This window comes from Gobio gobio (assembly GCF_949357685.1).
Source record: "Gobio gobio genome assembly, chromosome: 15".
In the NCBI taxonomy this organism is placed as follows: domain Eukaryota; kingdom Metazoa; phylum Chordata; class Actinopteri; order Cypriniformes; family Gobionidae; genus Gobio; species Gobio gobio.
Genome location: NC_137108.1, coordinates 41,307,487 through 41,334,480, shown reverse-complemented (window position 1 = coordinate 41,334,480; position 26,994 = coordinate 41,307,487). Strand labels below are relative to the sequence as shown.

Below are 26,994 nucleotides of genomic sequence, written 5' to 3'. Positions count from 1 at the left end.
GTGGAATATGTTACGAATACATATTTTTAATTAATATGTGGTTTTAATTAGTCAGTGGTAAAACAGAATGTGACGTCCAAAATTAATTTAAATTTATATTTAAGCTGCCCACAATACCCACAATTCATCAAGTTACCCTGGTACCTCTTTCAGCCAATCAGATCAATTAAGCGCGTGTCGTCACTTCCCCAACACTCAGACACAGCAATGGCAGACAGAGGCTACAGTTTCTCCCTCACCACTTTCAGGTAATAAACGTCATAATTTTATCATATCCGATGTTTTCATCATATTAAACGAGTGTGTGTTTTTAGCGTATCGCAAAGCTCGAGGTTAGCGGAGAGCGTTCTGTCAATCAAAGGCGTTAATTCATGATCTGTGCGCTGATGCAGAGTCACTGTGTTTGTGATGGGCGCTTCTTTCATCCATGCGCATCAACATTCATGAATAGAGTGAGCTAAACACATAATGCTTCCCAGAGCAACAAATACAACACTCTCAGGACTCAGGAGTGTTTAAAGGAAAGACTGGGCTCAGTTTTGTCTTTGTAATAGAATTTGCTGATTTTACTTTCACTTTCAGTGTATCTTTGGAAACCGTTCCTGTATATACATTTATATGACATTTTTAATGCACACGAGTAAGCTTTCAGTTTACGATTAGCAGTTTTTTTTATATAACTGTATAACTGAAAACAGAACATGCATCTGGCGTGACATTTAACATGACATTTCTATGGGGACTGTAGCATTTTTATACAATATATAAATATGTGCATATTTAAAAGAATTGTGCCTCATTTGCATATTTTGAATCTGTAAATAGGTAAAGTAACAATACAAAACACAACTTTTTTAAACGCAAATTTTAATAAAAGGAAAATAAAAAAGTTTTTATCATAGTCAAGCACCCTCGTCTTTATCATTGCATGTTTTACCAAAAGTAAAACCATTTTATAATTTTATTTTTGTGTTTTCAGCCCTTCAGGGAAGTTGGTCCAGATTGAGTATGCTCTGGCAGCTGTAGCGGCTGGTGCTCCTTCAGTTGGAATAAAAGGTAAAAAAAAATATTTTATTTTTATTTATCAGTTGTGTCTTGAAATCTGCATTGTTTATAACATTTTATGGTTTCATTATATGCTTATCAATTGCTTTTTTGACAGAAAAACAGCTGTGTCCTTTTCGCTTTCATTTCATCTTTATTTCTCTTTCACAGCTTCAAACGGTGTTGTTCTGGCTACGGAAAAGAAGCAGAAGTCTATACTGTACGATGAGCAAAGTGTTCACAAAGTAGAGCCCATAACCAAACACATCGGTATGGTCTACAGTGGCATGGGTCCGGACTACAGGTATAGATTTGGAGCCTGCATGACCTAACACTATATAATAATGATTCCTAAAATGTAGCACATGAAGCTCAATAAGATTTTTGTTATAAAACCAGTTTATAAAGTTAGCATGAATCAGAAGTTGCAAAGTTCTCTTCCCTATTGTAACGTATATCCAAGTGAAACTGCTTCTCGAACAAGAAAAAAAAAATTGTCCATGGGGAAAGGATTGGATGCTTGTGGTTTTGCTATTGCTGTGATCTCATGTGAGTGACAGGTTGTCCCGCCCTCGCTCCAGTAAACATGACATCAGAAAAGAGATGTTAGGTGCGTTCGACTTCGGCTGCATGTAACCGATTGGTGAGAGTTGCTGCTTGCAGTCAGGGAGAAGCTGAAAACGGAGACGTAAAGTCGGACACTTTTTTGCTTCCCATAGTTACGCTCGTGCTGTTTGCATACTTTATCACAGCCGAAGTGACGTTTTCATTCAATACTTTATGTACTGCTTAAAGGGGCTATATATGCGTTTTTCTGAAATTTAAACTCGCGACTGACACCTGTGGCCAAAAAATAGAACTGCTCTTATTTTCTGCTCGCTCTCGCAGCGGTCGTGACGTCACATCCGCATACAGCGCGGGAAAAACCTACCCGCCAGAAAATAGGAAAAATAGGATACAGGCTTATAGGTGCACCCACTGTGAGCGGACAAGGTGTCAGTATGCTCATCAGGAGATGTTTGAGTCATAAATGGTAAAATAAAAAGGCTATTGTTACGTTTATTTTTGGGGAAAAAGTTGCATATAGCCCCTTTAAAGGGTTAGTTCACCCAAAAATGAAAATAATGTCATTATTTACTCACCCTCATGCCGTTCCACACCCGTAAGACCTCCATTCATCTTTGGAACACAAATTAAGATATTTGTGTTGAAATCCGATGGCTCAGTGAGGCCTGCATAGCCAGCAATGACATTTACACTCTCAAGATCCATTAATGTATTAAAAATATATTTAAATCAGTTCATGTGAGTCCAGTGGTTCAATATTAATATTATAAAGCGTCGAGAATATTTCTGGTGCGCCGAAAAAACGACTTATATAGTGATAACCGATTTCAAAACACTGCTTCATGAAGCTTCGGAGTGTATCGAATCAGTGTGTTGAATCAGCGGTTCGGGGGGCCAAAGTCATGTGATTTCAGCAGTTTGGCGGTTTGACACGCGATCCAAATAATGATTTGATACGCTCCGAAGCTTCATGAAGCAGTGTTTTGAAATCGGTTATCATTATACAAGTCGTTATTTCGGGGTTTTTGGCACACAATAAATATTCTCGTCGCTTTATAATATTAATATTGAACCACTGGACTCGCATGAACTGATTTAAATATGTTTTTAGTACATTTATGGATCTTTAGAGTGTAAATGTCATTGCTGGCTATGCAGGCCTCACTGAGCCATCGGATTTCAACAAAAATATCTTCATTTGTGTTCCGAAGATGAACGGAGGTCTTGCGGGTGTGGAACGGCATAAGGGGGAGTAATAAATGACATTATTTTCATTTTTGGGTGAACTAACCCTTTAATACAGCTTTTGTATGTACAAGAATAAAGTTCAACATAAGCTAATTACTATTTAAATACCACTGTAATAGGGTCTACGTTTTTTATCAGCTTTATTTTGATAAATATGACACAATATAACATGAAAACAGCTTTTACTGTTATAAAAATACAGATTTGTGAGCATTAGTGGAACTGAAGGTGTCAGAATAAACACGGAACACATCGTCATGTGGTGAATCCGGCCAATCGTGGAACAGCTGTGTCGTCATCAGAGCTCGTGCAGCCGCTCTGGAGAAGCTGTGCCGGCTTAGTCTTCTGTCTGCTCTCTGATCGCTCTCGTGGTTCTTTGATGCCATACGTCACAGTGATGTGTCGTCGCCGCTGTCTCAAGTCAGATAAAATTTCTAACCGCCATTCACTGCTTCAAGTCAGACGCCGAGCGGTCGGCACAGCACTGCAGGAAGTCAAACAAGCCTGTTGCTGCAAGATTTATTTATGATTTTGATTAAAGTTTATGATGTTACATGAATTTAAAAAGAGTAATGATGTGCACAGATAATTTATGCGATATAATAAATGCTCCAATATTCCATAAAAACCAAGAATTGAAAATCTTGATTTCATATCTGCAGGGTGATGGTGCGAAGGGCACGGAAGCTGGCTCAGCAGTACTTCCTGGTCTATCAGGAGCCGATTCCTACAGGCCAGCTTGTTCAGAGGGTGGCCTCTGTTATGCAGGAGTACACACAATCAGGGTATGTGATACATCTCCACTGTTACTATTATTCTGAAAGTTTTACAAACAGTTGTTTTGCAGTATTGTAAAACAATATTTTGAGAAGATGCTTGACGTGCATGTACCAAAGTGACAATGGCATAACATGAAGCTTTTTTTGTTTTGACACAGAGGAGTTCGGCCATTTGGGGTGTCTCTCCTGATTGCTGGCTGGGATGAAGATCGCCCATACCTTTTCCAGTCTGACCCCTCTGTATGCTATTCACTTTAATGTTATAAATATATTTATTGTATTAGTGCAATCTAGTTTGAACTGAAATAATTTGCCTGTTCAAAATGTAAGCTCTTTATTTTGTACTGTATTAGAATAAATACAAAATAAGATGGACTTTGATCTGTTTAAGGGAGCATACTTTGCATGGAAAGCCACAGCGATGGGGAAGAACTATGTGAATGGGAAAACATTCCTTGAAAAAAGGTATTACATGTAAAAGCATTGTCCAAGTCTAAGAGCTTTTTAGTCTTTCTAAACACACAGCCTCTCATTTGCTTCGTTTTCCTATTTCAGATACAACGAGGATCTGGAACTGGAAGATGCAATTCACACTGCTATTCTGACTCTTAAGGTAATAATTGACAACCCAGCTATGTGTTCACGTTGTGTTCCGGTCATTTTTATTTGTCTCAAAAATGCTAGTTAATGATCTGGCATTAGACTAAAACTCACTGACTTTACTCACACAGGGTATAACAACTAATATTTTTTGTAATAATAATTTGTGCTTTTTGTTTGTTCATTTCCACCCTGTTTAGTTGTTTCCATCTTACAAACAAAAACTTAAAAATGTCTTGTTATTGACAAATAATGGATTTAAACTTTGTCAACTTGTTTTCTTTCAATTAGGGCAGTTTTTTGGAAACTGATTGATTTTATTCCTCATTTATTTGAGCTGATGCACCTCAGTTTTTCACTTTTAATGTAACTTTTTTTTGTTTCTTTTTTACCAGTAGCACCTAATTTGGTAAATGATTTTCAACGCAGGGGTTAATTGTAATCATGTACCTTGAATATTTCTACACAATATCCAAAATTCTTTTGTCCTCCCCTGAACATTTATTGGATGTCAAAATGTGTTTTGCATTGTTAAAATGAATCATGCAAAACAATTGAATCCCTGTAACAAGCTGTTTTTCCTTTACAAACAGTGCAGGTTGTTATTGTTCACAGCATCAAATACGAGAGTCAGTTTCTCACTGAAACTGCACCTGTCACAAAGCATGATGTTTATTTACTTGCCAATGCCTCAAATTGGTTTGGCGAATAATTATTTTAGACCCTGTTTGCATATGATTAAAATGTCAAACACCAAAGTTTGAATCTATGATTACTTTTGCTACAGGAAAGCTTTGAAGGTCAAATGACTGAAGACAACATTGAGGTGGGAATCTGCAATGAAGCAGGATTTAGGCGACTGACCCCAGCGGAGGTGAAAGACTATCTAGCTGCCATTGTTTAAAATTACTTGTACAAGTTGTTGTAGATTGAGCACTGATTATCTTGTCTTCATCAGTCCAACTTCATAAGTACTTTCTTGTGAGTTTGAGCAATGTAATGCAATGTGAAAGCAAAAGTTCTATTGTTTATATTTTGCTTGCTTTCATAATAAAGGAAAAAATAAACAAGTCTTTTGAAATCCAGTTGTGTTTCCATTTGTACTGTTGTGTAGTGTTTTAGATTTGTGCAAAAGGCAAACATGAAATGACTAAATGTCACTGCAGATACTCTGTTTTATAAACTTTATAAATATTATAACACTTAAAGCTATTATATAAAACAAAGAGTAATATATATATATATATATATATAGGCGCCAAATATCTGAATTCTGAACTCGAATGTCCATAACAAACAAGCTCGCGACGGGGGCGGGGTTTGGCCTGCGTCAGCCAATCAGAATCTTGAGCGCCGCGTCACTTACGGCGCGCCAAAAAATTAGCCGGTGCACCTTCCCAACAGTATCCCTACGCAAAATCGCATACTTGCACAGATAAAATCCTCAAAGCTATTGTCAGTGAAAGTTCCAGCCGTTTCTCCCCTATAATTTCTTCATATCCATTTCAATAACACGTTATATTTGAAACAAATTATTTGGTAGGTCGGTCATCCGCTTAAAAGGCTCTAGATTCTGTCTCGCCAGGACATTTGTATTTGCGCTGTGTCATTCGACTGTAAGTGACGTTTGTGGCGCCAGAAATCAAGGAGGAGCGGGGTGCATTTTCAAAACTATGTGTTCTAGTTCAAACTACTCGGCGTATTAAAATCTTGACAAACACTTCTTAAAGTGAGGTTGACCGTGCATGGTCTGGGGCTCTTTTAAGGCTCGTTAAAGATGGTGATGTTGCGCAGTAACGGCGATATGGACTCAAGCTCGGAGTTTCTGTCGCTGAACCCGCCTCAACGAAAGTCCGCGCGGCTGAAAAAGGCCCATGATGACAGTTTAACGAGCGCCGAGGACAGTCCGGCCAATGTGAGTAAATAACTCTTCTTTACAAATACAAATATGTCAGTAGTTTGTTTGTTTACCTGTAGTAAAACCGTCGCTTTATCAAAACAAAGTTGGCGCTTAAAATGAGCGCGAGACGCTTGAATGAACTGCATGAGCGCGCGACTTGTTAACTGTTCCAAAACAAAAACAAAAATGAGTTGATCTCCAATCGTTTGAAGTTCGTTACATCGCCTATACCTAGGTAATAATTTACATAGTGTATACTTGCAGGAGGATAAATATAAATGGGTAGATGACATATCAAAATCAGAATTCAGTTTTATTTTCCAGTGAAGTTTTACTGCAATGAAGAATATACATCCATAGCTTAACGTTACACCGTGCACAATATATAAACTTTAATAATAAAAGTGTGATAAATATTTATTGTAATCATAAAATAAGAGCTCTTGTCAATTTATAGTTTATATAAAAATGCTTTTTAAAATAGTTCTATATAGATTATATCATGTCATTCTACATGACACTGCTATGATACACTGAATGTTTATTTTAGAGATCTTTGTCTGTAAAGGAGGAAAACATGACGGGCAGAGCTCAAAGAGAAAGACATGTAGTCTTCGCTGATGTGAATGGACAAACCAGCAAATCCCCTACAAAAGATGAGAAAAGTGAGAGGAATTTAAGGTGGGTGTGTGTCATGGTTTTATTTCTGATCCTCTAATTGCTTAATCAAACATCATCTGACACTGTATTTACATGACACACTATTTGTTAACTTGTATTGTGTATTTATTAATTAATTCATAGGAAATCTCCAAGATTTCAGGCAGATGGGGAGAGATCGGCAGATGAGCACACAGGTGGGAACTTCAGAGTATTTGATAAACATCAGACAGCAATTCTGTTGATTTGCTGCTTTCTTAAAAATGAATCCATTACTTTCTCCAGATGAGGTGGAATCAACTCCCACTTCTCGAAACCTGCGTGCTCGAATTCAAAGGCGAGAAGAAGACAGTGCTGTGAGGCGTAGCTCCAGAATCACAAGATATAAGCTTGATACCAGGAACCAGTCGGTCCTCTATGACAGGCTCATCACGAAGTATGTACTGATATAGAAAACACAGTTATGTTTCAGTTTATAAGCACAGTGACTAATTTAAGTCACATTTTATGATCTTCCCATTTTCATGATCAGAAGTCACGTGGTAGATTCACACATACCAGTTTCACTTTGGACCTTTATATTCAGACTTAGATGTGCAACTGGCTTTGTGTATGGATATTTGTGTGGTTCTCAGTGGCTGCTGTCATCTATTTTAGCACTGCAGAGGCTGTGCTTCAGAAGATGGATGACATGCAGAAGATGCGTCGGAGATTGAGGAGCAGAGACAGTGAGGAGGAGGTGCATCATCATGATCTTCACAACTGACCCCTCCAGTATTTCTGTGGTCCGCCAGGGCTTAACTCAAACTGTTTTTGTTTTCCTTTTTTAGAATTTGAGAATTTACTCTGGAAAAACGAGGAAGAGGGTCACAAAACCTTCAGTCGGAGGACAGGAGGAGAGTTCAGACAACCAGGAGAATGGTGATGATTGTAGATCAGGAATTCATTAATCCTGCTTCACTATTAGCTCATCCTGAATCAGTGTTTACTGCACCTTTATCTAGCAGTGGTTCTGCGTCAATGGTGAATCTATAGCCTCATTTACATTTGGACACTCATTACCATATTATTATTTGTTATTATTATTAAAAAGGTGTTTAAGATAAGAATGTTATACACAAGGTTTGTTAGGATTCAAATAATAAAACCATATATATTGCTCTAAATTAAGATGCATACAACAACAAATATGCATCACAAGCAGTGATTTTTGAAAGTGATTAAAAGTTTATATATATATATATATACACACGATGAAGCCAGTTCTAACACACTGGTGTAAGAGATTCATAAGGTTCACAAGACTTGAATAATACTGATCACAGCCCTGTTGTTTATTTAGCATGTGTTAAAGGTACAAATGTTTGTTGTAATAATGGATTATAATTAACAGCATATGTTCTACAAAATATTATTGGTTAATGTTTAGCATGTTGGTTGGCCTGAACGTGTATTTATTTCCCAGAATACAGTGATCAAGAGGAGGACGGAGAAGGTGAGGAAGAGGAAGAAGAAAATGATGAGGGAGATGAAGAAGATGATGAGGATGAAGATGACGAGGATGAAGATGAAGAAGAGAACGGAAAGCGATATGAGTTCCGTCAAAGAAAAGCTATTGTACGTTACCAGGCGCCTCTTGAAGGTTAGTGTTATAGTAAATTAAAGAGACTGCACTGAATATGTAGATCAGATACACACATTCCTTTTAAATGTACTTAAATCATCCTTTTCTCTGGCTCTCATGTCTTTGTTTTAGTATTTTCCTTTTAATAAAATTTTGTTTCTAATTGTAGAGCCAAAAAAGCAGAGCATATTTTTTAAACGTCACTCCACCCCAGTTAGACGAAGATATCCATTTGGTTCTTCAAGTCCCAGGAGCTTGTACAACAACAGGAGGAGCACCAGGTCAGAACTAGTTCTGTTTCTTTTCTAATTCTTTTTCAATTGAAGCATCAACTTGAGCCAGAGGTCTTGACAGGGTCTTGATTCATATTTGAAAGTGCGCTATGTTTGATACCCTGTCTTAAAAAGACATAGCAAGCAAGATGCTGAAGGAACAGCAAGACATTGAGTTAATAGACCAACAATTGAATAAAAGTGGAGACGGAACTCGCTTCATCACCCAACATCCCACCTCAAGTAGTCGAGTATTAGAATCTTGTCAAAGTGCACACCCCTACTTTGCACTGTCCATGTTGTAATCTCAGGGGTGCTCATGTGTTTCCACTCATCTTTGTGTGTTTGTGTGCTGTAGTTCAGGCAGGAGTGAGGGTGATGGGTAAGCCAAGCAATCATACAGCCTCACTAGATCTGCATGTGGAAAATTAAGGGGCTTTCAAAGTGAAGACAACACATGGCACTTTACAATACGTCACACTAATATAATAATTACACAAATTGTTTTGTGCACATTTAAATTAGTTTGTTTTGGAAAGGGGTGTTCGTGCAAAAGAGGTGGTGGAGTATTTGATGAAAGACTTCACTGATACTATGAATGTTTTATGATAGTCTAAAATACTATCTTTCTGTTCTTTTGTCTTCATTTCAGGAGAAGACATGCCATCCACAGTAGTGACTCCACCTCATCATCTTCTGATGAAGAGAAATTTGAGAGACGGAGAAGTAAGAGTCGTAACCGGTCAATAAACAGGTAAAGAGCTCTCACTGAAAGCTTTTATTTTAGAAGAGGTGCTATGCTTTCAAAAGACATCTGGGTTCAAAGTCTTGCAGAGCAAACATGACCAATCAAATGGCTCTGAAATGCAACACCTGTGCTTGTGCACACAATAGAGAAGCTATATCTGTTGTTTCTTGGATATAGTCTTAGATGTTTTTATTTTATCACATTTTGCTTGTAGATGTCTTCCTATGAATTTACGGAAGGAGGATTTGTTGGGAATCCATAAGGACAGGATTAAAATTGGAGCAAGTCTCGCAGATGTTGACCCAATGCAAATTGATCAAACGGTATGTGTTTACAATTTTTGTAGTTTAATTCAAACAGCAAAGACCTTTTTATATGACTGTTGGGTTTCCATGTGCAGGTGCGCTTTGACAGCATCGGGGGTTTGGGCAAACACATCTCCGCACTGAAGGAGATGGTTGTGTTTCCTTTACTCTACCCTGAAGTCTTTGAGAAGTTTAAGATTCAACCTCCAAGGTATGCATATTGATTTTGACAATTATTTACATTAAAATGCCTATTTGGTTGACCAACAACAGTTTGCAAAAAGACGCATGTTGAATGAATATTATGTATTTCCAGAGGCTGTCTGTTCTACGGCCCTCCTGGCACAGGAAAGACTCTGGTTGCTCGAGCCCTGGCAAATGAGTGCAGCCAGGGCGAGAGGAAAGTGTCATTCTTCATGAGGAAAGGGGCAGACTGTCTCAGCAAATGGGTGGGCGAGTCTGAGAGACAGCTCCGTCTCCTGTTTGACCAGGTTTCCCCACATTTCATTTAAAAATGGTCATTCATTAATGCCTAATTTTGTCCCTACATGATTAAAAGGAACTTTGCCATTTATTTTGAAGGCATACCAGATGCGTCCATCAATTATTTTTTTTGATGAAATTGATGGCATCGCACCTGTTCGGTCCAGCCGGCAAGACCAGATACACAGGTGTGTTATTCTGCGAATCTGTATATATTTTTGTTTTGTCTAACCTCTAGACCTTGTTTGCTGTTTTGTTGTAACTGTTGAATCATTTGTTTGTTTGTGTTTGTTGTCTAAAGCTCCATTGTGTCCACCCTGTTGGCTCTCATGGACGGTCTGGACAGCCGTGGTGAGGTGGTTGTTATTGGTGCCACTAACCGTCTGGACTCCATCGATCCAGCGCTCAGACGACCCGGGCGATTCGACAGAGAGTTTCTCTTTAGCTTACCAGACAGAGAGGTGAGATTTTGGAGCTCTATTGTGGAATGACTTGTTCAGTGTTTACTTTCGATTGCAGTGAGTGTTTTGTTTAGGGTAATCTGTAAGACATGTTGCTGCTTTGTAGGCTCGCAAAGATATTTTAAAGATCCATACCAGGCAGTGGGTCCCGCAGCTGTCTGATATGTTTCTTGAAGAGTTGGCTGACAAGTGTGTTGGTAAGATCATCTCATGTTCTACTATATGAAACCTCTTGATGCACACATCTCACATTAGCTTACATTTGTCTCAGCTTGCTCGGTGCCAAAAGATGCTGGAGCTTTCTAACACCCTTCCAGTACCTGGGTATTGTCGTATTTGGGTTTTGGATAGTAGTGTTATGTAACATTCTGCTGTTCTAGTACTTTCAGTTCTGCCATTTAGTGAGACTTCAAGACTGTCTCATCCTGTCCAAGTGGGCAGTGCTTTGTTACAATGAATTGCACAATCATCCCTGATTTTATACCAATAGTCAAAACTATGGCTCCCTGTGCTCCCAGGTTACTGTGGCGCAGACATCAAAGCTGTGTGTGCAGAAGCAGCTCTGTGTGCCCTGCGCAGGTGCTACCCCCAAATCTATGCTTCCTCCCAAAAGCTCCTGCTGGATGTGGAGTCCATCAGCGTGAGTGGCCGGGACTTCCTCTCAGCCATGAGGAAGATAGTTCCGGCTTCACAGAGGGCGGTGGCATCTCCAGCTAAAGCGCTCACCTCTGTTATTAAACCCCTGCTGAGCTCTGCCATCAATAACGCCATGGAGATGCTGCAAAAACTCTTTCCTCATGTAGAGCAAGGCCTCAAGAAGAAAAGAGACACTGGTAATTTTATCTCCCATCTACATAGCAATATGCTAAAAACACTCCGAACACTGTAGCAATCGCATAACACTGTAGAAACCATAACACTCTTTTTTATCATGCCACATTTCCACCAGCAGATGCCACTCACCTTTTTTTTTCTTCCAGGAATTGCAAATGTAGTTTGAATTTTGAAATTCTTAATTATGCCATCAATGCAAGTACGCATTTTCTATTTTAGAGGGTGTATCTGGCATCTTAGAGGATCTACTCCAGAGTGAAGATGAGGGGTCCTCTGTGTGCTCCAGTAATAAAGGCCAGAAGAACACTGGACCTGATCCATCTGCTCTTCATCTGAACAGGTAAGAATTTTTTCTAATGTCTAATTTTTTTTGAATTTTTTTTTTTATAGTAGTTAAAAAATTCCTGATGTTTAAGGGGGTAAACATGAGTGATACAAAATCTGTCACGTACACAAATTCCCTTTTCTTTACTGAACTGTTTATATGTGGTTTCATCCACTGTATAAAGATATTTCACAGGAAGCCTTGTTATCTTTTGATGAGAAGTTATTGCCATAAAGTTTTGTGTAGTGACAGATATGTTTTAAATCAGGATGCAAAAAAAAGAAACAATCACCAGATCCAGTTTTTCATCAACAGGGTTTTTTCTTAAGTATGCCTAAGCACGTAAAACAGTCACATTTTTATTTGTTTTAATTATCAATTTAATTTTTATTTAATAAAATTAACTATTATTGTTGTTGTGCCATCTTGGATTATTCCGTTGTAATGCATTCTAGTATTTCCCTTAAAAAAGAGAGACTTTAGAAGATGACTTTATTGCTATTTTTTTTTTGTTGAACTTTCTATAGTCTTCATGTTAGGAGCATGCCTGTGATGCCTTATGCTGTTTTGGGAGACCACTTACTAAGTATTTTGAATGGAGCTGGAGACTCCAAAACATGTTCAGTAACTATGGAATTTCACTCCAAACAGTAGTGAAAACTTATTATTCAGCCTATGGTATAGAAGTAATTTTGACCTGCCTGTCATTGCTTGCTCTGCTTAATTTCTTTCGTTACCTGTATTACAGGACTGCCCTGCAGCAGCCCACCACATTCAGACCCAGACTGCTGCTCTGTGGGACATCAGGTTCTGGTCAGACTTCACACTTGGCTCCTGCTATTCTTCACACCCTGGAGAAGTTCACCGTTTATACACTCGATGTTGCTGTGTTGTATGGAGTCAGTTCAGCCACCCCAGAGGAGGCTTGTGCCCAGGTGAACACACAAAAATTATATAAGCGCTCAAGCAGGGTGGCCGCGGGTCCTTAAAATGTCTTAAATTCAGATACGATGGGTCTTAAATATTTTTGGTCACATTACCAGTAAAATTTCTCCAGTCTGACGGACACCGTGACTGTTATCATTGGACAAACCGCAGATTTCTCCTCGCTGTAATGTTAATTTACGCGTCGTCATCATCAGAGAGAAGTGCAGTGGCAGAATCCAGTCGAACTACAGCTGACCAGCCTCCTAACTAGTTTAGATGGGTTCATACAAGTTTACAACAAATGGCAGCATCACATCAAGAGAATGATTCTTCTGATTTTATCACATTCAGCGATAGATAATGGATAGTGAGTGTATTTCTGGTATCAGTGTCGCACTGTTGTTAAGGCTCATGCTGCCCGACTGTGAGAAACTCTCATGGAGAAATAAAATGAGCGTAATGGCAAACGTAAAGAAATTCACAGAACAAACAAACTGAGGTAAAAATTCACTTTGAACCAGTCGGTTGAAAAAGTGACTTACCGTCACCTACTGGTGGTTTAGTGTATTTAAATGTATGTGTATAGGCCTATTCAAAATGTTATTTAAAACATTAATCTCATAACATTATTTTTTGCAGTTGTAATTTTACACTGTAAATTATTTAATTTGATTGGTAACAGCCCTATAGAAAAATTTTAGAATTTTTTGATAAATATTTTTTTAAGCTGTACTTTTAAGAGGACTGATGGATATATTACTTCAGAATAAATTGTTAATACCACCAAAAAGCTTGGTGATATGATACTCTGTGGGGATAAATTGGGCTTTTATTGTTACATTACACTGTAGTGGACATCAGTGAACATCTCAACTATGTTATGAAAGATACAACAGAATGATTTGATATACTATTTTACTTTATTCAATACGTGTGTAAAATGGCCATTAATAAATGGGGAAAAAAGTGTACTAATGGGAGTAGTAATTGGCAACATTTTCATTAGAATATCTAATATTTCATTGGAATATTGATATATAATTTATTTTCCTGTTTACTTGTGTCTTCCAAAATGCCTGATTTACATGCTTTAAGTGCTTTTAAGTTGCTTTGATGTCCACTACAGTGGATGTATGAAATCAAGGTCCTGTTTAGTAACATACGTAAGTTAATAAGTCATATTCTGATTTTAAAACCCCATCATAATTTTCTGAGATATTGATTTACAACAAATTATTTGAAAATTAGATTTAAATGATAATTGCAAAATATAATCATATTTCCATAAGAATGTAGAATTTGATCATTCAGTCAGTGCCAGTCATATTTAGAGACAGAAGAGGGAGTGGTCATGATGAGACCTCCAAAATGGTATCTCTGAAAATCCCTGAATGTGCTCTTTACAGAGCACCCAGACTTAAAAATGTGACGTGTATGTTGTCAGAAAAAAAATCGCTAAAACATATCCACTACAGTTAACAAAATGCTTGGGTCTCAGGGGGATACTTTGTTTTCTTTTTGGATTAAATGCATTAATTATTACATATACGCATGTCATATAATGTGTATTTCCATCACAGGTTTGGTCTTAAATTTCACAAATGGTGGTATTAAAAAGGTCTTAAAAAGTCTTACATTTAACTTGTTCATATCTGTAGACCCCCTTTCAAGAGACCCCGAGAAACTAAACTTGTTTTATTAAATGACTATCGATCTGTATTTTACATAAGGTTTTCTGTGAGGCGAGGAGAACCACTCCCAGTATTCTGTATATTCCACACATCCAGCGCTGGTGGGACACTGTGAGCTCGACTTTAAAGGCCACATTCATCAGTCTCCTGCAGGACATCCCTTCATTCTGCCCCTGCCTCCTTCTTGCCACATGCAGCTTTCCTCATGACACGCTCTATCCTGAGGTACCACATGAACTATATAAACCGGTATTGGGGCTTGTTTGGCCTAAAGACTAAGTGAAATATCATTGGTAATGCATTTTATCTTCTATAATGTTATTGTATGTCAGTTTTGTTTTTTTGTTTACCTGTTTAAAGGTGCAGGACCTTTTCCATGTTGAGTATGGTGAGGTGTTCAATGTTCCTCTTCCTTCTCGGGAGGAGAGGCTCAGATTCTTTGAAGATCTTATTTTAAATCAAGCTGCTAAAGCACCAGCATCTAAGAGAGAAGCAGGTGGGTATTTTTGTGGTGTTTTTCACATTCTTTGAGTGTTTTTATTCACACCTCTGATAACTCTCACTCTCTCCTTCTCAGTCCTCCAGGCACTAGAGGTGTTACCAGTGGCTCCTCCACCACCTCCTCGCGAGCTGTCTGAGCAGGAGATGCAGAAACTAGAAGAGCAAGAAGAGGACACACTCAGGGAACTCCGCCTCTTCCTGCGAGATGCCACCAACCGACTGGCTCAGGACAAACGCTTCAAGGCTTTTACAAAGCCTGTGGACACAGAGGAGGTAAGACAGTTTTTTTTTATTGTTAGTTTTTCAGTTCTTCTGTCATTAACTCTCTCTAGTTGTTGATTATATTGCTAAACCAGCGCTTTGTCTTTACTGAAGTCATATGATTTTCATTGGGACAGGTCCCCGATTACACTACAGTCATCAAAGAGCCCATGGACTTGTCCACAGTTCTCTCCAAAATTGATCTGCACAAGTATGAAACTGTGGCGGCTTACCTACATGATGTGGATCTGATTTGGCAGAACGCCCTTGAGTACAATCCAGACAGAGACCCTTCAGGTAGGCTGGAAATTGTAATGGTAATTTATTTTGTATGTATGTATATGTGTGATTAATCTACTGAACATTGGTGACAACCACTGAATTGTATGTAGTTTGTTTACAGTTTCCATTCAACTTGGCACTATAGAACTCAATAAATGTGCGGTCAAGGGATTGCCAGCTTTGGCTTTTACTTCAAAAGCAAATCTAATTAAATTTCAGAGTTGTAAGGAACTATCCTTTATGATTTTCCAAGTGTTTTTTTAAAATTGCATGACATTTGTGTAGGGCTGTGTTGAAAAAATCGATTCACCAATTCTGAATCGATTTTCATATTAATTTCTAAAGATCGATCCGTAACTCAGGCTTACATTTTCCCCGTGAATTTTAATTTGCCGCGTCATTGAATTCACGCATTCGCGCGAGGTGGAAGGACATTAAAACAACGAACATGGCATCTTTGAAAACTCCAGAAACGCTAAAAGCTGCGATCTGGCAGATTGTGGTTTCTCTTGATTTCAGGCGTTTATCCTCCGAAGCCGTACAGGGTGCGTCCCTGCCGCTTCAGCGCGTACACAACATCCATGGCGGTGACGGTCTTTCTCTTGGCGTGCTCGGTGTAGGTCACGGCATCGCGGATCACGTTCTCCAGGAACACCTTCAACACTCCGCGGGTCTCCTCGTAGATCAGACCGGAGATGCGCTTGACACCGCCGCGGTGAGCCAGACTACGGATGGCGGGTTTGGTGATTCCCTGGATGTTATCGCGCAAAACTTTACGGTGACGCTTAGCGCCTCCTTTACCTTTGCGATCTTAATGTCAATTCTTCATGTCATTTTTAATAATATATCAGGTTCGCGTCTAAATAATTGGTCTACTGCTGCTGATATACCTCTGCGTCCTCTGTCGTCTACACCAGTGCAAGTTTGTGAAAGCAGTATTAATAGTATTAATATGTTGCATAACTACAGTCCTGTAATTCAGGTAACAGCTGGAAAAAAATGCTTTCTTAAAAAACACTTATCTAAATCTCGAAGATCGAATCGAATCGAATAATGATAATCGATTCAAGATCTTGAGAATCGGAATCGAATCGATTCTTGAAATTTGAATCGAAACCCAGCCCTACATTTGTGTGATTTCTTTAACATGCAATATCTATGATGTTTGTGTTTGTAATAGATCGGCTCATCAGACACCGTGCCTGTGCTCTCAAGGACACTGTTCATGCCATAATCAGAGATGAATTGGATGAGGACTTTGAGAAGATCTGCGTTGATATCAGGGAGTCTCGCATCAAACGAGGTTTCAGTGACACTGCATTGATTTTAGTGTGGGATCATATTTGGATTGGAGTGAGACTGTAGCCATCACTTAATTTATAATGTTTTATTTTTAGGCTCCACCTCATCACGGTTCACTCCTGCCTACTACTACGTGCTGCCAAAGGTGTCTGCTACAGGCGAGCAGAAGATGAGTGATCCAGCACCCAATAGAGATGCTACACCTGTGCCAACACCAGCAGTGATTGCACAACGTCAAACGGGAATTAATACAGGTGATTGACAGAGCTGTACTTCATGACATCAGTGCTGTAGAGCCTCTCAATACTCACATCTAGAGCTGCACAATTCTGGTAAAAAAATTTTAAATAGAGATCACTATTCACCCACGATTCTGAATAGACAAATAAACAAAATAATGTCAATTGCTGCAGTCTATTTAAAAGTTATTTAATTAATTATTTTAAAAAATTGTTTTAAATGAATGATTCAAAGACTTCACTCGTTTCATTACTGGATGAATCAGCGTTTTTTTAACAAGTCTCTTGAATGAATGATTCAATGATAAATTAATTTCTTACAGGGTGTCCGCGGGGTCTTAAAAAGTATTAAAAGTTGATGAATCAATTTAGAGAAAATCAAGACCCTTAAAAAGTCTTAAATGCCATTTTCCAAGGCAATTCAATTTTGGATCATCTTTTCATTCTGTTTATTTGTCCAAAGGTTGTAGGTTGTATTTGCCTGAATGTAATCATTGCTTCGCGTTCATTTTTCCTGCCTGTGCGAGCACAATTTTGTAAGCGGTCGTGCTGGTGCGACCACCACAACGTTGGCAAACGTAATGAAAGCGGAACGAAACTGCACTACTAGTTTGTGCTTCACAGACTGCTTATCAGTTCGGACCAATGTCAGTGCAGCTCAGTTGCAGCGAGCGTGAGCTACTCACAAGCCGATATTGATCACGCGACACTGTTAAATCATAGTTGCCAAGTCCGCGTATAACACACGGCTTATTTAAAAAAATTTGGTTGCTTGTTAGGAAAATATGACAAGCAACTTCGTTTCTTTACATTTATAGTCGCTGTTTTGTCCAATAAATTGATTGACGCGGTCTTCTCACAGCTAATAGCCAATCAGTGCAATAATACAAGTGCTGTAATATTATAACATCATTATTATTATTATTATTATTATTAGTAGTAGTAGTAGTAGTATGTAGTGTAATGTAGACTGAGACACTATATCACAACTACTAAGAGGTTTGAGTCCCGATATGACCACAATCTTATATTCTGATAGGAGTCATTTTATTTTTCGATAAGGATATATCACAATAGTTATTTTTGGTTTACATTTTTTTATCAACATTGATACCATTTGAAATTTCTAAATTTTAGTCACCAATTTCAATATATATATATAAAAAAAAAAACTAATAAAAAAAAACCCTCACAAGATTACTGAAGACAAGTAAACGGTGTTAAAATAACACTAATTACAAGCAATAAAACATCAAACTACCTGGAAAAACTTGAATGAAGTGAAATATTAACCTCAAAATAATGACATGCAGCCTTGAAGTATGTTTCGAATAAATACATTCCCCTAGTAATTAATTTAAGAGTCATAAATAAAGCCCAAGAAAATTAAGAGTGGTTTTGTCTCTTGTCAATATTGTTTGATTTATATTAATAAGATTTTAGCTTTAACTTCTACTTAAAATATTGTTCTGACATTAAGTCAGATTGGTAGGCTTTCTTCTATGCATGCTACAGGTGAAATATTTTGTGTATCCACAGCTTCACAGATGAAAAAGAAGAGGAAAAGCCGATGGAAAAACGGCTTCATTCGCAAAAAGAAGTCTTGCTCGCATTTGAACTCTAAAGACAACTCTAACGCAGCAGATTCAGGGGATGGAGAGGAGGAGGAAGAAGAGGAGGATGGAAAACTGGCTGAGAGTGAAGATCCAGAGAAGATGAAAGATGTTGAATGTGAGTCAATGGAGGCTGAGGAGTGTGCTCGTGCAGAAGGAGCCACAGAATCCACTGAGGTAGTGCAGAATAACATCTCAAATGAGGGAGGGGAACATGACAATACTACCTCTTCAGTGGATGAGGTAGTGAGTGTTGAGATGGTCCAGAATAATGCCACAGATGGGCAAAATGATGTCCAAGCATCTGAGAGCATTGAAGCTAAGAGGACAGAGCCAAGTGCAGAGGACAGTAGTGGAATGGGTTAGTAAATCACAAACTCTTTTAGCATTTATTCTAACACTTGTGGCGTTTCTATGAACATGAAGCAGTAATTGAGTTTGCATGTGTTTTTAGAGTTCAGACAGAGGCGCATGACGAGAGGTTTTAAGATCCAGGCCGAACAGCAGAGTCTCATCAGTGTTGATGCTGCCATGAAGATCCTGGAGCAGAAGAACATGCCTCTTATCGTGGACCACAACAAACTGAAAGTAAGCCCAGATACATAATGTAATCGAAGACCTTGTAGTGTGCATGTTAACTTGTCTTTTACATTGGAAAGGTGATTTTAGTCTCAATTTGGTTTTCGTTCTGATTCAGGAACTTCTACAGAGAGTTGTGGACATGACCGAGGGATATGAGGTCAATCAACTGGAGAAACTCTATGCTCTGTTGTGCCAGAGCATTTATAGACACAGGAAAGATTATGACAAGACTGCACTTATACAGGTACGTTTTGATCATGCAGAAGCTCATCCTGCAACACATTTAAAAGGCTTATAACTTTATCTACCTACTTAATGTGTATTTTTCTTTTGTTTTCCAGGAGATGTCAAACGAAGTTGAAGAGTTTTCCTAGCTTTCTTTTTTAATAAACAAACTATACAGTGTATTTCTTACAAGAACTGGTCTCTATAAATTATATTTTGCTTATTCTTTAGTCATTACTTTGAGTGTTGTGCATTTTGAGTGCATAATAAAGCCTTTATTATCACTATTCTCATTGTCTCTCACTTTGGTTTTCACACCAAACATATGGTTTTATAATGGTACAAATATCTGATTAACTAACTCTTCACCTAAAGTACTGCAAGTAGTTGGGTGTTGTAATCACTTGTGGTTTCTGCTCTTCTGGTTCTGATGAAATCTAAATCGTGTTAGTTGGAAACCTGGGGAAAATTCCAGTTGAACCTATGAAGAGATGAATGAGTCACGTGACCGCACGCTGACTCTGATTGGACGGTTTGAGGGTTGTACGTTTCTATAGTCACTGCTCGAGTTTCATAGTTTATAGAGAGGTTTAGGTTTAGAGAAGTCTATAAGTATGTGCATTGGGATCATACTAAGTACTGTGTGAGTGTCTTGACTCAAATTAACGTGCAAACGTAACTATATCGCCGATTTAACGTGACGGCAGGGAGTCGCCTGGAGATGATGTCACGACGTATAACTGACAGCGGTGACGCCTGATGATCATTAAAAACTGCCATTAAAATGAACGCAGATGATTATTGTGTTTACTGAGAGAGCCATAAAACACCCGCGCAGCGTGCCTGGTAAAATAATAGAGGAGCTGAGACCTCAGGGAGAGAAGCAGCCGATCAGCGTGGCATCTGTCCGGTCCATTCAGGGTTTTCCCCCCTCTACGTGCGGCGGGTCTCGGCGGGTCCTCGCCTCCGCTCTTCCTGCTGCTGTGCCGTAGGATACTCGCACCCAGAGCCGCGATCGGACACTAAACCCCGCGGCCGGTGAGTTCCACTACATCCCTGAAGCTCCCTCACTAACTAAGTATCACTGTGTTATATTGTTTTTGTACTTTGTAATATGGTAATACCATAGTAATTTTAATAACCTTGGTGTACTAGGCATATACAATGAATCATGGTACAGTTCTGAAATTTAGAAACACCACAGTACTTTGAAATATACTATGGTGCTGAAATGAATGTATCATGGTATTAACATGGTACATAAAGGCAATTTGCTAAACATGCGACCATAGTTATACTATGGAGATTTGGACATGTACTCGATACATTGTAAACCAGTGTTTGTAAGGGAACACACTCGTAGCTCATTAAAACACAATTTAATCACGTTCAGTGGTGATGCCTGCCATACTGGCGACTCAAATGTTGTATAGATTAACAATGGTTTCATAAAATAAGTTTATATATATATATATATATATATATATATATATATATAACAATGTATTTTAATATAAATTAACCCAAATAACTGTCAGAAATTTTACTTTTTTATATAATAAAAACAAAATTATATATAGCCTATCTGACTGCTGTAGGTTACTACATTGTCTGCAGTGGCTCTAAACCTATAGGGCTATAGATACATATCTCAAATGTTAGATAACAGATAAAACAGTTCCCAACTTTACATTTACTGATGTTTTATCTAGTGTTAACAAATACAGCCTTATTGTAAAGTGCTACCTAGATTGTTAGCATTTAATCTAAAAAAATTGTATGTCAATATCTTTTAGTCATACTGATGTAAATGGCTCTAATAGTGGGATGCAGCAGAAAATACTACACTTGTGCAGTAATTTGATCTAGTGTGTAAATGAACGCATCAGTGAATGTTGATAATGATAGGCCAACTGTCCTGTGTTTACATTATAACCAGTGTCTTGTGTATGTTTTTGTTTCTCTGTACCGTTCAGGATGCAGAGCACAAATCTTGGAATGGGACTAACGTTTAGCATGTAAATTCAACCACCTGGAGGTTCTGGCCAACTTATATTTTTCACACTCACAAGCACAATGTCGAGCAGAAGGAAGTCCACGACCCCCTGCATGGTGCTTCCGTCAGATGTTGTAGAGCAAGATCCAGATATGGAGGCCCTGGAAGGGAATGAAGGAGCCGAGAGTATGGCAGACGGTCCTACAGAGGGAGCAGTGGTTCCCATGGAAACAGAGACAGGTGAAGTTCGCTTCTCAAGGCAATTGATGTCCTTTCAGAAAAGCGCTGTGTCCTCACCAAGTGCAAAATGACAAGGTTTTTAGTGACAAGTAATTTCTCTGTTCATATTGAAAGCTTAAATGTTGCAAAATGTAAAACCTTATTCAAAATGCAACAAAAGAATTACTCCTGTTGCACATCTGCTACTAATCTACTTGCAAATACTGACTCTAATCAAAGTTATCCTTTCACTGTCCGTACAGAATACGAGGGGAGCCATTTCTTAAGCGAGGACTGTCGTTCTTCAGGAAAACGCTCAGGTCACACGTCACTAGAGCAGCCCATTTCTGATCTGACCGCTGAAGGTGGTTTTGTGCAGACCGAGATGGAGGATAGTGATGATCCCTCAGTTACTGGAATCCCTATCAGCAAGACTCCCATAATGAAAATGAAAAGCAAATCTGATTCCAAGAGAATAGCTATGTCTATAAAAGGCACCAGTGAAAGCGAGACAATGGCTGAAAGTGAGGTGGAACTCGAGCCATTGGAAGCATCAGTGATGAGCTCTTCCATGACAGCAGAGCACATGAGCCCATTGCTCACAGAGTCCGTAAAGCCCAGCGTTCTTGTCAATATTTCCAACCCTGTGGTAGCAGATCAGAAGAAGCTGGTTATGAACCCTGCAACGGTTCTTCCGGCCGGCTTGGCCCAGGTGCTTTCTGCCTTGCAGGCCCAGCAAAATGCTCAAGCTCAACTTCTAATTCCAGTAAGCAGTATTCCCACATATAATGCTGCCATGGACTCCAATGCAGTCCTGGTCAACACCTACAAGAAGTTCCCCTACCCGTCGGTGTCTGAGATCATGGGACTTGCAGTCCAGACCAAGTTCAGCGAAGAGCAGATAAAGATCTGGTTTTCAGCTCAGCGTTTGAAGCATGGTGTTAGCTGGACCCCAGAAGAGGTTGAGGAAGCCAGGAGGAAACAATTTAATGGCACAGTCCACACAGTTCCCCAGACCATCACAGTCATCCCAGCACATCATCTTTCTGCCACTAATGGCCTGCAGTCTATTCTTCAAACCTGCCAGATTGTGGGGCAACCAGGTCTGGTTCTGACACAGGTTGGCACGGCCAACAGCCTCCCAGTGACCACCCCAATAACGCTGACAGTAGCGGGAATGCCCAATCAAAGCCAGATGCCCAAGATCGCAACCAATCAAACAAGCCCAGCTCTCAGTGAAACTAAGAGAGGTACTACGGTTCAGCCCCCATCACTGACCCCTCAGGAGAACTCTGCACTCAGTGCTGATCACTTTGGCATGCGCCCTAAGAAATCCAAGGAGCAGCTGGCTGAATTGAAAGCAAGCTATCTGAAGAATCAGTTTGCCACTGATGCTGAGATAGCTAGGCTAATGAAGTTGACCAAACTCACTAAGGGCGAGATTAAAAAGTGGTTCAGCGACACCCGATACAACCAGCGTAATTCTAAGAATAGCCACACCATCCTCCCGAACGACAATCCCAGAGGTAGTAGCAGTGCCACCATTGTTATCGACTCCAGTGACGAAACGCCACAGTCTCCAACACCATCGCCCGTCAAAGAGAAGGAGACGCGTGCCAAGACCTGGAACCCCTTCCCAGACTTTACGCTGCAGAAGTTTAAAGAAAAGACACCGGAGCAGTTGGTGGTTCTTGAGGAAAGCTTTCATAAATGTGACACACCAACTGATGAAGAGCTCAGCCGACTAAGAGCTGAGACGAAGCTTACCAGGCGAGAGATTGACGCCTGGTTCACAGAGAAGAGAAAAGCCCCTGTGCCTGATTCCTCAGAGTCAAAAGCAGATGGGGAAACTTCCCAGAAGAAGGGGAGCCAAACTCCACCTGGAGGGAAGAGGGTAAGCAAAGAGAAGGTTACTAAGAAAACTCCGGAGCAGCTTCATGTTCTAAAAACTGCGTTCGTTCGCACCCAGTGGCCCTCGGCTGAAGAATACGACCAGCTGGCTGACGAGAGCGGACTGCCTCGCTCCTACATCGTCAACTGGTTTGGCGACACACGCTATGCCTGGAAGAACGGGAACTTGAAGTGGTATTTTTACTATCAAAGTGGAAATGTGGGAGGAACAAATGGCAACAAAAACAGAAAACGGAGGATTCGGAATCGCGGTTGGGGGAGAACCCGTAATAGAAAAGCGAAGAAGCCCACAGAATCGGAGAAGAATTTGCCTATCAGGTTCAAGTCTGGACGAGATATTCTGAAGGAATACTATTTGAAGCACAAGTTTCTGAACGAACAGGACTTGGATGAGCTTGTTGCCAAGTCTAACATGAGCTACGAGCAGGTGAGAGAGTGGTTTGCTGAGATACATCGGAAGGAGGAAATGGGTACCAATCCGTTTGAAGATAAAACGGGAAATGAGGAACAAGATGAGGAAGAGGACGAGTCACTGGGTGAAAATGAGACGGCAATTGAGGAGCAAGGACCTTCTGCCTTGGGAGATGAAGACGGTGACGACGATGACGACGACACCGATGACAGCGATTCCTGGGAGCCTCCACAGAGCGTTCGAAAAACATTATCCATGTCTGAGGGTCAGTGATCTGTCCGAATTGGCTTTATTCTGAGCAATGGCCCTTGGTGGACAACCATGACTGTGTTGGGTCTCGACCACATGCCCTCTACCACTGCACCAATTCTGCTTATATTGTACATAGTTTCAATTAAGATTTGACAAGTCTTTTCTAGCATAAACAGTGAGGAGATTTTTTTTTTTTTTTTGGTCAGAATGTTTGACTACCCTCAACTTGAGAAATCATGCACATGAACAGGGTTTTTTCTCTACGGCTCTGAAATGCAGCGATAACTAACTCAAGAACCCTAGAATAATCTTGACAATGTCATGCATACAATCTGAATTTATGCCTACCAGAATTGCTTATGCACCTTAACCCTTGTACATGCAAAGACATCCTAGGCCTCTCTGTAGGGGCTTTTAAAGGGGCTTTTCTCATTTGGAGTTAAATGGAGAATTCTTAGTGCCAAAGGTATAGCATTGAATGTCATGATTCCCTTTACAATGAACACAATAGCTTATTGAGGGAATATGCATGAATACGTTGTGTCAATTGGACGCAAGAGGCACTTTGTCAACCACCGTGATGTAGGGGGTCTAAAACACAAGCCAAGACCAAACATTTCAAATCGAATTTCCAAATTCAGTAACACAAACGTGTTTTATCTCTCATTCCCAGTGTTTTATCATCCACACACTGACAATGGATATCTGATATACAGCACAGTACATCCAAATGGGACGCTGTAGATGTTCCTATGGTCCATCTGACTGCCATAATCGGGGTCATCTTCAAAATATAACAGCTAATATGCATCTTGTGGGAAAAATTATTTTGTGAAAATGTCAGCGGTTGGAATAAACGGGAGATGTGACTATTTTGCAGCTTTTCAACTGGACTGTTTTAAAGTATTTTCTAAAATTCAATGGGAACATGGGCAATTCCTGTTTTTGGCTGTCACTTGCTGTTTATTCATTTTTAAAGTGAGATCCCCTCCGATTTCTCCTCTGTTGGCCTGTCAGAGATGCTCATAAGCCTGCAGGCAAACGGGACTTTCATTTGCTTGACACATTTTAAATGATCATGACATCGTGTTAAGAAAACTTAGTGTATGTGCCCTAATCATGAAGTGTTATGTTTTCCATTTCTATGACTTCTGCAGAATTTATTGCTTTTTTTTTTTTTTTATGACCTTGCTTTTATAGGACTAAATGAAACATGTTGATGAATAATTACCATGTGGGTGTAATTTGAGGTTGCATTTTTAATATTTGTGCATGAAAGCAGTACTATTACTGGTACTTTTAAAATCGCACCCCCGCGTAAGACATTCACCATCTTCATTATATCTGCATGTATCTGACATTTAGTAGAGTGATGGAGGAAAAAAGTGTTCAGTTTGTACATATACATTTATGCTCAACTAGTGGTTTAAAGCCTTTTATAAGTTTGTATTTATAGTGATCAATTTCACCTCAACATGAGTGGGTTGCTTGTATGGTGATCATTCAAATAATTATTTTGTGATTTGAGATATTTCTCAGATTTTTACGAGTTCTTTGTTGTGCTTTTGTTTTTACATCCTGGATTTCTTTCTTTTCTGGTGAACAACATTTAATTGACTTGCTTGCACCCATCATTTTTCCTGTGAATACTGTAGTGCAGGGTTCCTCAAACTCAGTCCTGGAGGGCCACTGTCCTGCAGAGTTTAGCTCCAACCCTGATCAACTTCACCCACCTGTAATTTTTCTAGTGATCCTGAATACATTGATTTGCTTGCTCAGGTGTGTTTGATCAGGGTCGGAACTAAACTCTGCAGGACAGTGGCCCTCCAGGACCGAGTTTGAGGAACCCTGCTGTAGTGTATTATAGGCAAGAGGTCAAAGGTGCCTCTGTGAACATGGTAAGTACTGTTTGAACAAAATAGCACATTTAAAACTTAGGAAAATGTGTCCTCTCCACTGTTAACAACTGATCCTTTCATGTTTTTTAGAGTTTGAGAACCTTACTGGGATCTTGCTTTGAATCCGTTTTAGTGCAGAATCAAACCACAGTTGTATGTTGTGCTTCCTTCAGCTATCACTAATAATACGTTTAATAATGACAGTGTTTCTTAAATGGTTATCAGATTAGGCTGTCTGTTTCTAGGCTCTGTAAAACACAGACTTTTACATGCACAAATAATAATAATAATAATACAGATCTGGAACCATCATGTATTGTGATTTGAAACCCATGACGAGCCTTAAAATCTGTAGATGCCGCTGTGGTGGCAAAAGCTTTATTTCCCAGAGCCATAGGCCTTGTGCAATGCTTTTAATTTAATTGAACTGTTTTAATAGGCTTTTGCTTGATTTCGACTAAATATATATTTTCTACTTGTTTGAGGACAACACAATAAATTTGGATGAAAAAAAAATATATATATCAGTGCTTTTCATGTTCTCCTCAAAGTTTGTCTTTTCCATAAGTGCCCCAATGGCATCACATTCTGGGAGGAAAAATGTGTTATTCTCTATCTCTATCTGTATCTCTATCTGTATCTCTATCTGTATCTCTATCTGTATCTCTATCTGTATATCTATCTCTATCTCTATCTCTATCTCTATCTCTATCTCTATCTCTCTCTCTCTCTCTCTCATTAGTATTATGGTATTTAATGTGTGGAAGTGGACTTGTTAAAACAAGTTAGCTAGCAGTAAATTTGAATTTATAAAAAAATCTAAATATTTAGTA

General features: G+C 39.3%; 3 protein-coding genes across 5 annotated transcripts; all 3 read left to right on the top strand.

The window, feature by feature from the left end:
* The first annotated feature begins 165 nt into the window (after positions 1–165).
* psma2a (proteasome 20S subunit alpha 2a) lies at positions 166–5,310 on the top strand. The gene is made up of 8 exons (XM_079837736.1): positions 166–248; positions 980–1,056; positions 1,216–1,348; positions 3,522–3,644; positions 3,797–3,878; positions 4,030–4,103; positions 4,194–4,251; positions 5,026–5,310. The coding sequence occupies exons 1-8, from the start codon at positions 208–210 to the stop codon at positions 5,140–5,142; spliced, it is 705 nt and encodes a 234-aa protein (XP_079693862.1). The 5' UTR covers positions 166–207; the 3' UTR covers positions 5,143–5,310.
* A 359-nt stretch (positions 5,311–5,669) lies between these two features.
* Positions 5,670–19,762, top strand: atad2 (ATPase family AAA domain containing 2). Of its 2 annotated transcripts, none has more exons than XM_079837734.1 (28): positions 5,670–6,153; positions 6,689–6,819; positions 6,943–6,995; positions 7,084–7,234; positions 7,456–7,537; positions 7,629–7,719; positions 8,264–8,440; positions 8,592–8,703; positions 9,347–9,448; positions 9,657–9,765; positions 9,843–9,958; positions 10,064–10,238; positions 10,330–10,418; positions 10,532–10,691; positions 10,798–10,888; positions 11,210–11,524; positions 11,745–11,865; positions 12,599–12,785; positions 14,508–14,693; positions 14,829–14,964; positions 15,046–15,242; positions 15,368–15,527; positions 16,693–16,815; positions 16,910–17,068; positions 18,593–19,027; positions 19,121–19,254; positions 19,364–19,492; positions 19,590–19,762. In XM_079837734.1, exons 1-28 carry the CDS (start codon positions 6,016–6,018, stop codon positions 19,620–19,622), a joined length of 4,092 nt encoding a protein of 1,363 aa, XP_079693860.1. In that variant the 5' UTR covers positions 5,670–6,015; the 3' UTR covers positions 19,623–19,762. The 2 variants fall into 2 exon arrangements, with proteins under 2 accessions (XP_079693860.1, XP_079693861.1); XM_079837735.1 differs by having other exon boundaries at positions 5,861–6,153; positions 6,707–6,819.
* A 440-nt stretch (positions 19,763–20,202) lies between these two features.
* Positions 20,203–26,668, top strand: zhx1 (zinc fingers and homeoboxes 1). Of its 2 annotated transcripts, XR_013817997.1 has the most exons (4): positions 20,203–20,511; positions 21,450–21,709; positions 21,952–25,924; positions 26,083–26,668. XR_013817997.1 is itself a non-coding variant. In XM_079836240.1 (3 exons), exons 2-3 carry the CDS (start codon positions 21,550–21,552, stop codon positions 24,282–24,284), a joined length of 2,493 nt encoding a protein of 830 aa, XP_079692366.1. In that variant the 5' UTR covers positions 20,203–20,511; positions 21,450–21,549; the 3' UTR covers positions 24,285–26,668. The 2 variants fall into 2 exon arrangements, 1 of the variants encoding a protein (XP_079692366.1); XM_079836240.1 differs by having other exon boundaries at positions 21,952–26,668.
* The last annotated feature ends 326 nt before the right edge of the window (positions 26,669–26,994 follow it).

Coding starts and splice junctions, on each gene's coding strand:
- zhx1 (XM_079836240.1), top strand. CDS start 21,550: ATGTCGAGCAGAAGGAAGTCCACGACCCCCTGCATGGTGCTTCCGTCA. Junction 21,710..21,951: donor TCCCATGGAAACAGAGACAG/GTGAAGTTCGCT, acceptor CTGTCCGTACAG/AATACGAGGGGAGCCATTTC.
- atad2 (XM_079837734.1), top strand. CDS start 6,016: ATGGTGATGTTGCGCAGTAACGGCGATATGGACTCAAGCTCGGAGTTT. Junction 8,441..8,591: donor TTACCAGGCGCCTCTTGAAG/GTTAGTGTTATA, acceptor TTCTAATTGTAG/AGCCAAAAAAGCAGAGCATA. Junction 12,786..14,507: donor CAGAGGAGGCTTGTGCCCAG/GTGAACACACAA, acceptor ATTTTACATAAG/GTTTTCTGTGAGGCGAGGAG.
- psma2a (XM_079837736.1), top strand. CDS start 208: ATGGCAGACAGAGGCTACAGTTTCTCCCTCACCACTTTCAG. Junction 3,645..3,796: donor CAGGAGTACACACAATCAGG/GTATGTGATACA, acceptor GTTTTGACACAG/AGGAGTTCGGCCATTTGGGG. Junction 3,879..4,029: donor TTTTCCAGTCTGACCCCTCT/GTATGCTATTCA, acceptor GATCTGTTTAAG/GGAGCATACTTTGCATGGAA.